The sequence below is a fragment of the Neopelma chrysocephalum genome, unplaced genomic scaffold (assembly GCF_003984885.1).
Source record: "Neopelma chrysocephalum unplaced genomic scaffold, ASM398488v2 Primary Assembly neopelma1_77, whole genome shotgun sequence".
NCBI classification, from domain to species: domain Eukaryota; kingdom Metazoa; phylum Chordata; class Aves; order Passeriformes; family Pipridae; genus Neopelma; species Neopelma chrysocephalum.
The window spans coordinates 3,213,771-3,227,932 of NW_020897738.1; the positions used below are offsets into that span (position 1 = coordinate 3,213,771).

Here is a 14,162-nt window from a genome sequence, read left to right on the forward strand (position 1 = left end):
ATTGGGCGGCGGGGCGGGGCGCGCGCGGTCTCCCGAGCGACGGGGGCGGTGCGCCCGGCCCCACGGTCCCCCGGGCGCCGCCATGGCGAGCGTGCACGAGAGCCTCTACTTCAACCCCATGCTGAGCAACGGCGTCGTGCACGCGAACGTGTTCGGCGTCCGCGACTGGGTCACCCCGCACAAGATGGCCCTGCTCGTGCTCCTCAGCGAGCTGGGCCGCGCCGGCGCGCAGCTCGGGCTGCTGGAGCGCCGCCGCCTCAACCGCCTGCTGCTGCCGCTGCTGCAGGTCGGGGGCGGGCCTGGGGCGGAGGGAGCGTGGGGGGGAGCCCGTGGTGTCGTGGCCTGTTGTCGCGACATGTCGCTGTGCTCCGCAGGGTCCCGACATGGCTCTGTCGCGGCTGCGCGCGGCCATCGAGGAGTGCTGCCCGCAGCTCGCCAGCTCCGTCCACATCAGGTGCGGGAAACGCCTCGGGCGGGGCCGGGCGGGGCGGGGAGGAGCTGCCGGGGCCGCGCTTGGATCCTCCGCTCTGTCCGTGCCGGCCCTGACACCGAAAAACTGCTCCGAAACGTGCAAACGTTCAGTTTTAAAAGTCACACATTTGGGGCAAAACTGTGCTCCTGCAGTTCTCTTACTTTTCATCAGCGAGTTTTGAAAGTTGCAAACCAGACGTGGAAGGCATCAGGTTTAAAGTTGCTGTGGTGCAGGAGGTCTGTTCTCACACATAACTCGCTGAAACAGCAACAGTTCCAAAAATCTGATCAAAGGTTTTAAATTTTTAAAATAAAAATCAAAATTTTTGGGTTCCTATTTGTTTTGTTACAATAGCCATATTTTCTAATTATTATTTTTATTAAAAGAGCTATTTTAAAAGGAAAAAATACTGATATTATTATAATAATTATTTTTATAATTATCACAATTATTATTGAATATTTATCTCACGAGTATAAAAACCTTCTGACCCCAGTGAATGAGTTACCACTTGGTTCTCTCTGTGTTTACTTATTTATGCCTGAAACAGGAGAGTATTTTATTTGATGTCTCTATGAATACCCTAAAAAAAAATGCTGTTCTCTCTCCCTGTTTAGGTTAAAACTTATGGTAGAAGGAGAACTGAAAGATATGGAGCAGTTTTTTGATGACCTTTCAGACTCATTTACAGGGACAGAGCCAGAAGTTCATAAAACAAGTGTAGTAGGTAAATAATTGCTATCCATAAGTTATTTTTGCTGTGATATCTATAATTGCTGTAGTTTAGTCAGAATACAGCTTTGTTTTTCTTTTTGGAGAGGTGTAAGACTTTTCTCTTGCTCAGATGTTTCGTGTTAACCAATAATTTTGCATAGTGTCAGGTTGTTACTGATTTTAACAATTTTTCTGTGATCCGATTATTTGTGAGATTTGCACCAAAATTAAGACCAGATTTACACCTTGAAAAAAATGAGTTTTTTCACTTGGTAGGCTGTGATGAGGCTCATTAATTTCTATTAAATTTCTCATTAATTTCTGTTAAATGAGAAATGAAATGATGTGGTTTAAGCTCTCAGTCATGATGTTTCCCTTTCCAGGTCTGTTCCTGCGCCACATGATCCTGGCATACAACAAACTCTCTTTCAGTCAGGTCTATAAACTTTACACAGCCCTTCAGCAGTACTTCCAGAGGGATGAGAAGAAGAGTGGAGCTGATGAGAGTGACATGGAACTCACAAATCCAGAGGAGCTGGATGGGAAAATGGAGAAGGAAGAACTCGACGGACCATTAAGGTGATATAGTCACACTAAAGCCTTTTCTGCTTCTTAAAGAAATGAATTCTGGATTTTTTTAAAGCTTCCTAAACCCGGGCTGAGCTGTGTGGCTACTTCTTAGTGCCACCGTGTGGTGACTGTTGTCAGTGGCTCATGGAAGGTGGCAGTGCCTCATCCTCACTTAGGGAATCACAGGCTGAAGGGCAGTTGCTGCCCACAGTTTCCTCACTGCTGCTTGACTTCTCTGGTTGTCATGTGCTGAAGCTGTTGGAGGGTCACTTCCAGCTAGGAAAGCTTGCTCAATAAGGAGAAGTTGAGCTTAATGTTTTTGGCTTCTCTCTCCACCCCTCTCCTAATAAAAGAACTCACTCTCTATACCTCAAAAAGAAGCAAATATTGAGAGTTTTTCACCTGCTAAAGAAGTATAAGAATAATCCTAAAAGTATTTTCTGTAGCTACATATTTAAGATGTACTTTCTAAACTGTCTTTGTATAAACCTGTGCTTGTGCAGGAGTTGCTGCAGCAGCAGTCAGACAGCAGCTTTGGGGTCTGGCTGGGTGCTGTACTTGCTGTTTTCCCACGGAATAAACTTCTGGCAGAACAGCTGTTTTCTGGAGTGATGTGTGTGGCCAAAGTGCCACTTCATTTCACTGGGACAATCTGCAGAAGAAGGGAAAAACAGAGCAAATTCAGTTGAATGTGCCAACCCCAAATCATCTCTCTGCTCTTTTTCTTTAGGGTTTTTTAGGTTGTATGTAGGGTAAAGTTCCTGTCTACTACGGTTTCTGCAGGTTGAAGATTACAATTAAACTGTGTGAAATCATTTGGATTGCTGGCTTTGATGTAGTAAATTTTACTCTTCGTTAAGTTTTCTCAGTTTTCAGTCCTGCTTTGAGCTTTAATAGCTCATAAAACTTTATAAAGCAATAACTATGGAGTGTCTGATAAAGTGTATTTCCTTATTCTATTTCCTTGCTCCTGTTTGTAACCAGAGCATTTCTTACCAGGGAAGAAGAGATATCCTGCAGTGGTCCTCTTTCCCAGAAGCAAGCAGAGTATTTTCTGTCTCAGCAGGTATGTTAATTCTGAATAAAGTGGGGTAAATGTTCCATAACATGAATTTCACCTTTATCCACAGTGCCAGACATGATGTTAAATCTGTTAAAGATTTGTTGATATCTTGCATGTTGTTGCTCAGTGTGAGCACTTGGGGCTCAAAGTGTTTTATCTAGACATCACCATATGCTGATATTTGGTTCTGGGAAGGTCCTTCCGCTCTCCCTGCTCGCCTCAGATCTGATGTCTGTGAAATGTGCAGTTTTGTTGATTATTCCAGCTGGTAAATACAAAATGGAGCAGAAATACACATGGGCACAAATGTCAGGAATTCAGTATTCAGTAATGCTTATTCTAGTAACTAGATTATTGCAATTTTTTTATTAATTGAACTACTTGCCAAAGCAAACTCTGAATTTAGTTGTATTTATTTTCCTGAATATTTGTTGTGAGAGGATACATGTAATTCCAGTGAGAAATATGCTGTGTTAATTATTCAAGGAGAAATTTCACTAGAATTCTTTTAAGTACCTTTAAACAGTCCTTTGAGAAAGCTTTTATTTGACTTGGTCTCTCTGATCTCTGGAAAGTGAACACTATAATTTAATACAGAATAAAACTGACACTGATGTTTCAGTGTCACAGTAGACAGAGCTGTTACAAAATCTCCTTTAATGTTCTCTCCAAGCAGATAACAACCTGACAGTCCTGTATCACAATGCATTTATAACCCTCTTGATGGAGTTACGAATCTTACTTTTCAAATTTTATCCCAGGCTTCTTTATTAAAGAATGATGAGACAAAGGCTCTTACTCCAGCATCTTTACAAAAGGAATTGAACAACTTGTTAAAATTTAATCCAGACATTGCTGAAGCAGTAAGTACCATTTTCTTTATCCAAAATGGTTGTAAAGGGATTTCTTATCTCTAGGCTGGGATTATTTGGGAGCAATTTATTCTCTATTGAAATATAAGCAGATGATAAAAATGTGAGCAAGTTGCATGTAAATGTTTAGTAATTCAGACTGAAATTCCTGAAGGCACAGAAACCTTAATTAAGCTTCCCTGCATGTCTGGCTTCATGCACAGATATAAGCCTCTTAATTTTGGTGGGACTGAGTGCATTCTTGTTTAACTAAACCTAAAACTTCTCTTTCCCACATTTTCTAAGGAATTTCAGGCCTCATATTCCCATAGTTTAAAAACTAATATTAAGTGCAATATCTGTGCTTAATAACAATTTATACAGAAAACCCAGACAATTCCCACTGAGGGTTGTTTCCAGACCTGTGCTGTGAGCACTTGCCTTGTTCCTGAACAGCTTGTTCTTGAGCAAATTCCATGAGTTCCCAGTCAACTCTTTCCTGCTTTCCTTTCTAACTCTTCCTCCCTGGGCTGAAGCAGACAGGATTTTTTTATTCCTGTTTGGACACATATCCTTGAAAGGGCTGCCATAGTCCTGGGCTGGACTTCACAACTCCATAAGTCCTCTCCAGTGTTATGTTAGTCTCACATAAAGGAACTGCCCTGCCTGGGTCTCAAAGTCAAAAAGAAAACACACAATTTTAGCATTTCCTTTCTGTCTGCACAGCATTTGGAAGCAGTGCTGCTGTTTCTGAGTATCTTCCCGAGTGCAGACACAGTGGGAGTCGTGCCTTCATTCCCCCTCTCACTTCACACATAAATGCAGGGAATCTACTTTTGTGATTCTGCCTATGCAGAGATCTCAGTCTGGGTGGGATCGCTCTGACTGCCGGATCTTGGCCTATGGGACACCAACTGTTAGGGACAACAACCAGTTTTGCCCAAGAAATTATCCAGTTTTATCCAGAAATTCTGCACAGGTGCTATCAGTGTTGTTGCAGCTTTCTGGCCATGCAGTATTTTATGGCTGCAGGTGCTGACCAACCTTTCTCGGTAAGCAAATAGATAGTGATTATAAACACAAACTGTGTTTTAATGTCTGCATCGTTAAAGCTGGTTTTTCTCCATTTTTTTAGCATTATTTAAGCTACTTGAACAGTCTCAGAGTGAAGGATGTCTTCAGTTCCACACACAGCCTCCTCCACTACTTCGACCGGCTGATCCTGACGGGAGCAGAGAGCAAAAGCAACGGGGACGAGGGATACGGGCGGAGCCTGCGCTATGCTGCCCTCAACCTGGCGGCCCTGCACTGCCGCTTCGGCCACTAGTGAGGGCTTCCCTGTGCCACACAGCTCACGGGCATCCTGGGGCACCTCAGAGTGCTCACACACACCCCTTTCCTTTCGAAAATCCCTTTAGCAGAAGGGGCTTTCTCTGGTTTGACAGTTGGGTCGGGATTTTCTTGGGATCTCGGTTTGTTTCTATTTTGACGTTTGTTTGGTTTCCATAAGAACTGAGCTGTCTAAGAGCTGACATTTGTCTGTGTCCTATCCCTGTTTCCTGGGTGTTTAAGTTCTCAGTCACTACATTTCCATGACCTCGGTGGACACAGATCCCTATTTTCAGCCATATTCTCAAGAAGTGTGGTTGGTTTTCTGTTAACATTCGAGTCAACATAGAGCTGATGATCTGGAAAAAAGCATAATTAAAAAAAAAGCCATCTGAGCTTTTAAAAAATGCCATAGGAGTGGCATTTATTTTGTTGATAAAGCTGGCCTTCCCATCTCCATGTATGGTTTGCATTTATTGATTGCTGCCTGGAGGCATCATGTGAAAGGAGTGGAGAGGGGAAGGGCACTGCAAAATTGAGATCAACAACAATTTCTACACAGATACTAAATGTAGCCCCTGTTCAAACAATAACTTGGCACACTGGCATGTATAGGGTTTGAAAGCCCACATAGGGGTTCCAGTTGGCATTTTGGCCTCACAAGTAGAATGTGTTGCTGAGTGCCAGGAGGAAAACACAGGCCTTCTCAGCAGTCTGTTAAATCAGAATTATCTTCTGAGTGCAATATGCATAATTTAGATCAATATTCCTCTGTCTCAGAATGCTGTATCTTAAGCACTGTGGGAATTCTGACTGTTTTCCCTCTCTGTTTGCTCACAGCCAGCAGGCTGAACTTGCCCTCCAGGAAGCCATTCGGATTGCCCAGGAGTCCAACGACCATGTCTGCTTGCAGCACTGCCTGGTGAGAGCTGTCCTGAAATAGGGGGGATTGAGTCATTCTGCTCAGGGAACTGTTGCAGAAGTTCTCTTATAGCAGGATCTCCCCCAGGGCATCAGTAATTTGGCTGTTCAGCAGTGGGGTGACATTGTTTCTGGCAGGTGGGGCACCCAGGGCAGCAAACTTCAGGCTCGTGGGATGGCTTTGTTGCAGCTTGGGATTAATTTCTTAAACAGGAGTTGTGATCCCAGAGATCTCAGTATTGAGCTCAAAGTTTAGTCTTAGATGTTTTAAACAAAGTCTTTCATAAGCTTCCTTCTTCCTGTGTGAGTTCTCAAAGAGTAACCAGCTACCTTTTGAGCAAACGAAAAGCTAGAGGGAAAGACTTGGATTTCTCTATGTTTTTTCCCTGTAATCAACCTTATAATGAATTGACATCAATGGTACAAACTCCTGAGGTACTGCACTCCACAGTTACCAGAATAGTGGGATTTCTGTGCATCACTGACCCTCTAGCGTTGGCTGCTGCCACACCAGTGTCCCACCCTGCACTTCTGATGTATTTTGCTGTGCAGCATTTAGTGAAGTTTCCTTAGAATCATTAATTCTGAAGTGGTTTGTATTTCCAGTGAGATTTTGTGCATTCTGTAACAAGTAAGCCAAGCTCAAAGTGCTGCAGCCATTGGCTATTTGCAATGAGATTTTAATTTTTTCCCTTGCTAGAGCTGGTTGTACATCCTGGAGCAGAAGATCTTCGATAGCTGTGTCCTGCTGGAGCACTCTGTGAACAAATCTTTACACTTTGGGTTGCCAGTGAGTCCATTTCCTCCGTCCTTAACTTCCTTCTGGGACAAACCCATGTGGTGATGGGAGTGTGTGATTAGAGGTTTGGGGTTTGTGGCTGGTCTGTTCAAAATATGTAACTGAATTCCAACAAATCTATTTTAACACTCCAAAATGTGGCTGTTTCTGTGAGTTTTGCTCTTCACGTTAACAAAGCAGAGTTCAGTTGCTTTAATGCCAGAGCACTGCTTTTCCTCCTAAATTGTTTGATTTCAGGCAGAAAAACTCTGTGGCTACTGGCCCCAGGCACCATTTTGGCACAATGTGGTGCTCTGAGGAGGTTCTTATTCCTCCACCTTCTCTGAAACCCAGTGCTGATGCCTCTGGCAGGGCTTTGAACACATGTTTACTTGTCCCAGCTGTGAAATCTTCCAAGGCTGCCTTCCCCTTTGGTGGTTTGTGCCCTGAATCTGTTGGCTGTTAATGTTTAGTTCTGTCTTTCCCAAATCTGCGATTACTTTGTTAAGAGAATTGTTCTAAAATGGACTAAACTGCTGTTTTTGGGAGATGGGAATAGATGTGGCTGCTTGGTGGGGAAGGGGAGGGAAGGCTCTGTGTTTTCACAGCTGTTCCATCACTGGAGAAATCCAGGTACTGGTCCTGTCCTCCTCTGTAAGATTTCTGTGTGGGGGAGTGGAAATTACCTTTTACATCCAACAAAATGACATTCACATATGTGTGGGTGTGCATAAGTGGGTATTTAAAGAAATGCCTGGAGCAGTGTTCCTTTGTCTGTGCTGAGTAACCTCACATCTTTTGGGGATTTTTTTATTAGTTTAGAACTCAGCTCCAGTGTGATTTGCAAGCCTGATGTACTGTGTTGTCTTTCAACGCTGTTAGTATTTTTTTTTCCTTCTTCCCAGTATCTTGCTTCCTTGGGAATACAGTCCTTGGTTCAGCAAAGAGCTTTTGCAGGAAAGGCTGCCAACAAACTAATGGATGCCTTAAAAGATTCTGATCTGCTGCATTGGAAACACAGCCTGTCAGAGCTCATTGACATCAGCACAGCACAGAAAACAGCCATTTGGAGATTATATGGCCGCAGGTATTGGGGTTGTTTGGAACCCCTGGGTTACCTCACTACACTTGTTAGCACATAATGCACTTATATAGGTGTAACAAATGTCTATGTCTCTGCACTGCACTAAAATGAAGCAATCAGACTGTGATTCAGTACAGGCTCAGTGCAATTATTTCCATTCTCTTGTGTTGCTTTAAAACTTGTGCTGAAGAAAAGATTGAGTTTCCATTTACTAGTGGCAAATAGATCATAAATTTTTCCTTAGCCCCCCTTTTCAGAATCTTTTTGCTTAGACTGTGTGCAGCTTTCGGTCTGTAGTACTTGATGTGCCTGCACAGTCCAGAATCCCTGGATAGCAGTTGTTTTACAAGTTTTCCTTCTTCCCAAGGCCCCTGACTCACCAGAAGATGCAGCCTGTTGTCATAACAAAACCGTAGATTAAAAACGGTGGTTGTTTGCTCCTTGAAAACTAAAAGCTGTTTCTCTTGCACAAGCACCATGGCACTTCAACAAGCCCAAACACTGCTGAGCATGAACAGTCTGGAGGCTGTGAACGTGGGCGTGCAGCAGAACAACACCGAGTCCTTTGCCGTGGTGTTGTGTCACCTGGCTGAGCTCCACGCAGAGCAGGTGAGTTCTGGGGCTACTTGCACAAAATGTCATCTGGTGAGAGGAGCTGTGGGTGTTACTGACAGAGAGTGCAAGACTTGGCTGATGTTATTTTCTGCCTTTAATGTCTGCATTGTGGGCAAAGACAATGCAGGGTGTTTGCTTGGCAAGTTGTTTCCCTGAGGGTTGTGTTGAAAGGGAGGGGAGTGGTGCCCATTAATCAAAGTGTTGTTCTGTGTTCCAGGGGTACTTTGCAGCTGCTGCTGAAATACTGAAACACCTGAAGGAAAGATTCCCTCCCAACAGTCAGCATGCACAGGTAGAATCTTCATAATTTAGCCTGTAAGTTATGTAACTATTATACAGTAGCATCTGAATCCCATTGCTCCAGAATTCTTCCCTCTGTATGCCTTGGGCTATACATTTTCTCATTTCCCTTGGCTCCTGTCCTTGTGGGAGGCTGTGCAGCATCAGCTTTTCTACAAAACCATGGAAAAGCTGCCTCTGTTGTTTTCAAACTGGTGAGACATTTCTCCCATTGCAACCTCCTAAGATAAAGCTGTTTAAATAGAAATTTCATTAACAGAGGAATATACATCTGCTTCATGAGCACATATAGGAATTAAATGCCCTGCATTGATTTGGAGCTTCGAAGTTCTGTCTAATTAGTGCTCCTTATTTTGATATATTACAATCCAGAAATAACTGAGAGAATAGGCTAATGGGCTGGGTTTTGTGTGACTCTGGGAAACACATTACCACAGGACTTTGTAAGATAGGATTTACATTGAGGTGTTCAAGATCCCAGTAAATATAGTCTGGTCCTTCTCTTTTCACCACAGAACAAATCAGAGCATTAGTAATGATTTAGAAGAGCCTTTTTACTTAAAATGCAGTCAAGTAGGTGAGCTTCCATATTGAAACATTAATCCAGACCTGAGCATTTCTGTCGAGGACAGTAATTTAGTAAATCCAATAATTGGACGGTGGAGTTGGTGTGTCTAGACATAAATACCCACAGGGGAAAAGAAAAAGTAAATTCTGCCTTGGGATGAGAAAATGAGCAGGCACATCTTCTAAAACTTGTTCCTGGATGTTCTTTGTTTAGCTTTGGATGCTGTTTGATCAGAAAATACAGTTTGAGCGAGCCATGAACGATGGCAGATATCACGTAGCAGATTCTCTTGTAGCAGGAATTACAGCACTTAACAGCATTGAAGGTGTGTACAGGTAAGAAGTCATGGATCTTCATACACTTGCAGGTGTGTCCTGTGAAGATAATGAAGAATTTTGCAGAATGATTGCTGACAGTCGTGTGCTTACATGTTTTTCCCTTTCCAGAACTAATACAGTCATGCTGTCTAACCTGTAGGGCTTATTCTCTTAGAGCATGTCCTGCAACAATAATTCCTTCTTGCTTCTCTGGACATTTTAAGAACTGGAATAGCTGAAGTTGCTGTTATTCTAGAGTTGTAGATCTGCTGTGAGAACAATTTAAAATCTGCTGTGGTAGCTGTACTCAAACCTGAGCACATAGCAGATTTTTATGTCAAATAGCTGGGGAAGGAGCTCAGGCCTTGAGCATCTCCCTCTGTGCCCTGGTTTTCACAAAATAGAACAATGTGATTTTTTTTTTTCTCTCACCTTAATGGATTCTTGTTTCTAAATGAGAATGACATGTTAAAAATAGAGTTAAAACTTGTTATTTGGTGAGTATGAAAACCAACTTACTGTTTAAAGCAATTCCTTCTTGATTTTCAATGAGGCAAAACACGTCAAAGCAGCCGGTGCCAGTCAGCCGGGAGATCAGTATTCAAGCTGTGGGACCTGATGCTTGTCCTTCTGGAATTGGACTGATCATGAATTCTCTGATCTTTAAATATTCTGCTCAGTGTCTGGTTCAGGGTGTTTGTACCATCCCCTGCTGCTGTGCAGTTGGCCCTGACTTCCCTGTTCTTGTGTTTTCCTGTTGCTCCATATCCTTGTTACCTCAAGCCAATTTTAGCTGCTTTACCTCATACCTGTTTTTCTCACAGATAATGACTTGTGCTTCCTAGCTTGCATGGCCTCCATTTCTGCTGCCTTTTTGGCCTTTGTTTTTGGCAATCCCTGGTTTCTATCTAAAGCAGTTTTATGAGTTTGATCCTTTCTGTCTGGGAGTTGTCCAGTTGGCACCAGAGAGATCTGTTTTTGCTCCTGCCTGTGTGTGTACCAGGCGTGCACTTTGTCAAGGTGCCAGTCTGCAGTTACAAGAAACAGAGGTCACAAAATAGAGACCTGTTTTACCATGTCCTGAAGAGCAGAATTGTATCTAAAATACAAAAATAGTCATGTTTTCTTTCTACCACCGCAGAAAAGCCATTGTATTGAAAGCCCAAAATCAAATGTCAGAGGCACACAAACTTCTGCAGAAATTGTTGATCCACTGCCAGAAAACCAAGAACACTGAGATGGTGATTAGGTAAGAATGTTTCATTTTCAGAGTATTAAAGCCACTTTGCAGTGATTAGAATCAGCCATTTCAATTTGTCTGTGTTCAGACTTCACTAGTCTTCAGATTACCTGCTGTGATTTTGAGATTACAGAATCATTTCAGTTATTAATCATGCTATGGAGGAATCCTCAAAAATTGTGGCATTGAAACCTACATATATTTAATATGTAAACTAAAAGGTGGTAAACTTCAAGTTCCACGAAGATTTATGGAAAAAGGAAACACTGCATCTAAAATAAATAGGAAATAGAAATATGTGTGTGGTTGTACCTTAGTGCAAACCTTCAGAGTAGTTACAGTGTTATTTAATCTCTTGTATCTCAGTGGCATTTCCTCTTAGGGGTGTAATTTAAGTTTATAGTATGTGCACTAATGTAATTAATAATAAAACCAATACTGTTAGAGATGGAAAAATTCCTTGGGAAACAAGTTTTCAGCAATGTTTGTAATTCCTTGCCTCTGTTTTGTCAGGGTGCTGCTGTCAATAGCAGAGCTGTACTGGAGATCTTCGTGTCACACCATAGCCCTGCCTGTGCTGCTGCAGGCCCTCGCCCTGGCTCGGGAGTACAGCCTGCAGTACTTGGCTTCTGAAACTGTGCTCAACTTGGCTTTCTCCCAGGTAGGTCTGATTTGTGTTTTCACAGGGCTGTAGGGCAACATTTATTCCAGGGTTCTGAATGCCGTTTTTACTCCTGTGAGATTTAAGAACACAGCCTTGTTGGAATTAAATGATTGATTCTCAAGAAGCATACTTGGAACGTAAAAGCTTTCGAGGAAGTTAATAAAAGTTGAGTTTTGTGTGTATCACTAAAATGTATAGTTATTGCATATAATTAAGCAGCATAAATTTGTCCTGCCTTAATTTCTTTGGTTATTTTTTATGCTGGTATTCTGGCTTTCAAGGAGTTGGGGTTGCCTCGTGTATTAAAAATAATGCTGGCAATGAGTTGAGTTATATTGTTTATTCTGAGAGATGAGGCTGTCAGCACTGACTCAGTGGAGAAGCCATTCCCAATCATTTCAGATAGCAGCTCATTTCTGCTGACAAGTTTAATCTGAAAGAGGATTGTGGGGGAAAAAGTTGACAAAAAGAATATTAATTGTCTTACACCCTTGTCTGTAGTGCATTGTATTATTAGAAACAGATGTGACTTCCCTGAAGAAGCTCCTACCAGAGGATTCCAGTATGACAGTAGCAAGTATTTCTCTTCCAGCTGATCCTTGGCATTCCTGAACAAGCCCTGAATATCCTGCACATGGCAATAGAACCCATCTTGGCCCATGGAGCTGTCCTGGACAAAGGCTGTGCCATGTTCTTGGTGGCCAAATGTCAGGTGGCTTCTGCAGCTTCCTACTCTCCACAAAAGAAGATTGAAGGTAGTGTGAAGAGTAATTCTTCTCACTGAAACTGTGCTCAGAAGCGCAAGCCCGTGTTGATACTGGTGTCCTGCTACACCATCACCATTAAAAAAGTGTGTTACCTGGTTATCAGATACAAAATTAAGTTGGAATTAGTTATTCACCAGTTGTTTATGCTGGAACCTTGTTTATCTGCACACTTTCACACTATATTTTGCAGCAAAGGCTGAGTAACAGAAACCAGCTAGAAGACCATGTTGCTAAGACACAAATGGTTTTGAAAAGCTGAGGAATTTATAATTGGGCTCCTTAGAATTGAGCTGTATTGCTTGGAGTTGTTATTGTGATATTGTCTTAAGTACAACTGTCCCCCTTTTGCCCACAGCTTTGGAATCTGCCATCTTGAATCTGAATGAAGCCAAGACTTACTTTGCCAAGGTGGACTGCAAAGAGCAGCTCAGAGACGTTCTCTACTTCCAGGCCCGGCTGTTCCACACCCTCGGCAAGACCCAGGAAAGGAACAAATGTGCCATGTTGTTCCGGCAGTTGCACCAGGAACTGCCAGCACACGGTGTCCCCTTAATCAATTCCTTCAAGTGATGCATTTCAAGATGAGACTTGTTTGTTTTTCTAGGTTTGGGGTTTTTTTTACAAACATCTTTATTATATTCAATCATCCGTGTTTCAGAATAACTGCCAATAAATCATGGTCTGGCATGGAACAAACCTGTGTTTTGTTTGTAGTGACAAGGGAAAGTGTTGCTTTCAACCCATTTCCCTTTTATTCTCTACTTGAAATTAAGAATTGAATGGGGAAAAAAGAGAAAAGACCCTCTTGACTGTGTTATAAGCATACTGAGGGGGGTAGCACAGTCATGATAAAAACAGTGTTTGTTCTTAGTAGTGACATTTCCAGAATCAGTGCTGGCTTTATGAAGACTGGGGCACAAAAAATAGTGAGAAGTGGAAGCAAAGCTCCTTTGTGCTCCTTTTAAGTGATGTGGAATGGGGAGTCTGATTTAAAATGTGTCCTTGCATTTAACCTGTCTGCAGTCGCTGTTCACGCTGGAACAGATGGAGCTGCCAGAAGGGTTCAGTCAGAGGTGTAACAGTGCAAAGTCCCGGTGCTGTGGTTCCACGTGTCCTTGTGCAGAGAAACAAAAGCCCCAGCTCCGCTGAAATGTTTTTATTTTGTGTGTTCTCCCCTCAGTGCTGTGTATCATTCACCTGCTCTGCTTTTATGGGTGAAGGGGCCCACAAGAAATCTGGAGAGAGACTTTGGACAATGCCATGAAGTGACAGGGCGAGGGGGAATGGCTTCCCACTGCCAGAGGGCAGGGTTAGATGGGATATTGGGAAGAAATTCTTCCCTGTGAGGATGGTGAGGCCCTGGCACAGGTTGTCCAGAGAAACTGTGGCTGCCCCATCCCTGGAAGTGTCCAAGGCCAGGTTGGACAGGAGCTTGGAGCAACCTGGGATAGTGGAAGGTGTCCCTGCCTCTGGCAGTGGACATGTTGGAACAAGATAGTCTTTAAGGTCCCTTCTAACCCAAACCATTCCATGGTTCTGTAACTGAATACCCCGTGTGCTGACGTTGTCTTCTAGCAATTAGATGCTCACTTTGGAAGAAAATTTCCTGTTGGCTGTATTGTGGGATTTCAGGGCAGATGGGATTGCACTTTTGTGAGTGTAAACCTCTTGCAGGTGAACCTTGGGGCGGAGTGTGCCAGTCACCCTGTGACTGTATAAAAGCTGAACATCATTTAACACCGGGAGATCCCCTGCCTGAAAGCAATAGATTTAACTGTGGCATTGTCAGCAAGAGAAAGCAAGACCAGACCTAAACCTGGGTCTGCTGGAGCCCTGCCAGGCAAGGAGGAAAAGAGAAGTGGTTGAGACAAGGGTACTCCAGTGTTAGTTTACACATCCTGCTAATTAG

General features: G+C 43.0%; 1 protein-coding gene across 3 annotated transcripts; it reads left to right on the forward strand.

The window, feature by feature from the left end:
- The first annotated feature begins 21 nt into the window (after positions 1-21).
- Positions 22-12,949, forward strand: ANAPC5 (anaphase promoting complex subunit 5). 3 transcript variants are annotated; one of them, XM_027689781.1, is made up of 17 exons: positions 22-286; positions 375-454; positions 1,090-1,199; positions 1,570-1,765; positions 2,756-2,822; positions 3,581-3,682; positions 4,806-4,996; positions 5,840-5,921; positions 6,621-6,710; positions 7,604-7,785; positions 8,256-8,391; positions 8,615-8,689; positions 9,479-9,600; positions 10,724-10,831; positions 11,336-11,483; positions 12,079-12,241; positions 12,609-12,949. In XM_027689781.1, the coding sequence occupies exons 1-17, from the start codon at positions 83-85 to the stop codon at positions 12,821-12,823; spliced, it is 2,271 nt and encodes a 756-aa protein (XP_027545582.1). In that variant the 5' UTR covers positions 22-82; the 3' UTR covers positions 12,824-12,949. The 3 variants fall into 3 exon arrangements, with proteins under 3 accessions (XP_027545582.1, XP_027545584.1, XP_027545583.1); XM_027689783.1 differs by lacking the exon at positions 375-454 and having other exon boundaries at positions 268-286; positions 12,609-12,936; XM_027689782.1 differs by lacking the exons at positions 22-286; positions 375-454 and adding an exon at positions 521-656 and having other exon boundaries at positions 12,609-12,936.
- The last annotated feature ends 1,213 nt before the right edge of the window (positions 12,950-14,162 follow it).

What these genes read in the sequence shown, in the direction of transcription:
- ANAPC5 (XM_027689781.1), top strand. Translation starts at nt 83, where the DNA reads ATGGCGAGCGTGCACGAGAGCCTCTACTTCAACCCCATGCTGAGCAAC. An exon ending in TCTGCTTGCAGCACTGCCTG is followed by an intron (nt 5,922 to 6,620) that starts GTGAGAGCTGTC and finishes TTCCCTTGCTAG; the next exon opens with AGCTGGTTGTACATCCTGGA. An exon ending in TGGAGATTATATGGCCGCAG is followed by an intron (nt 7,786 to 8,255) that starts GTATTGGGGTTG and finishes CTCTTGCACAAG; the next exon opens with CACCATGGCACTTCAACAAG.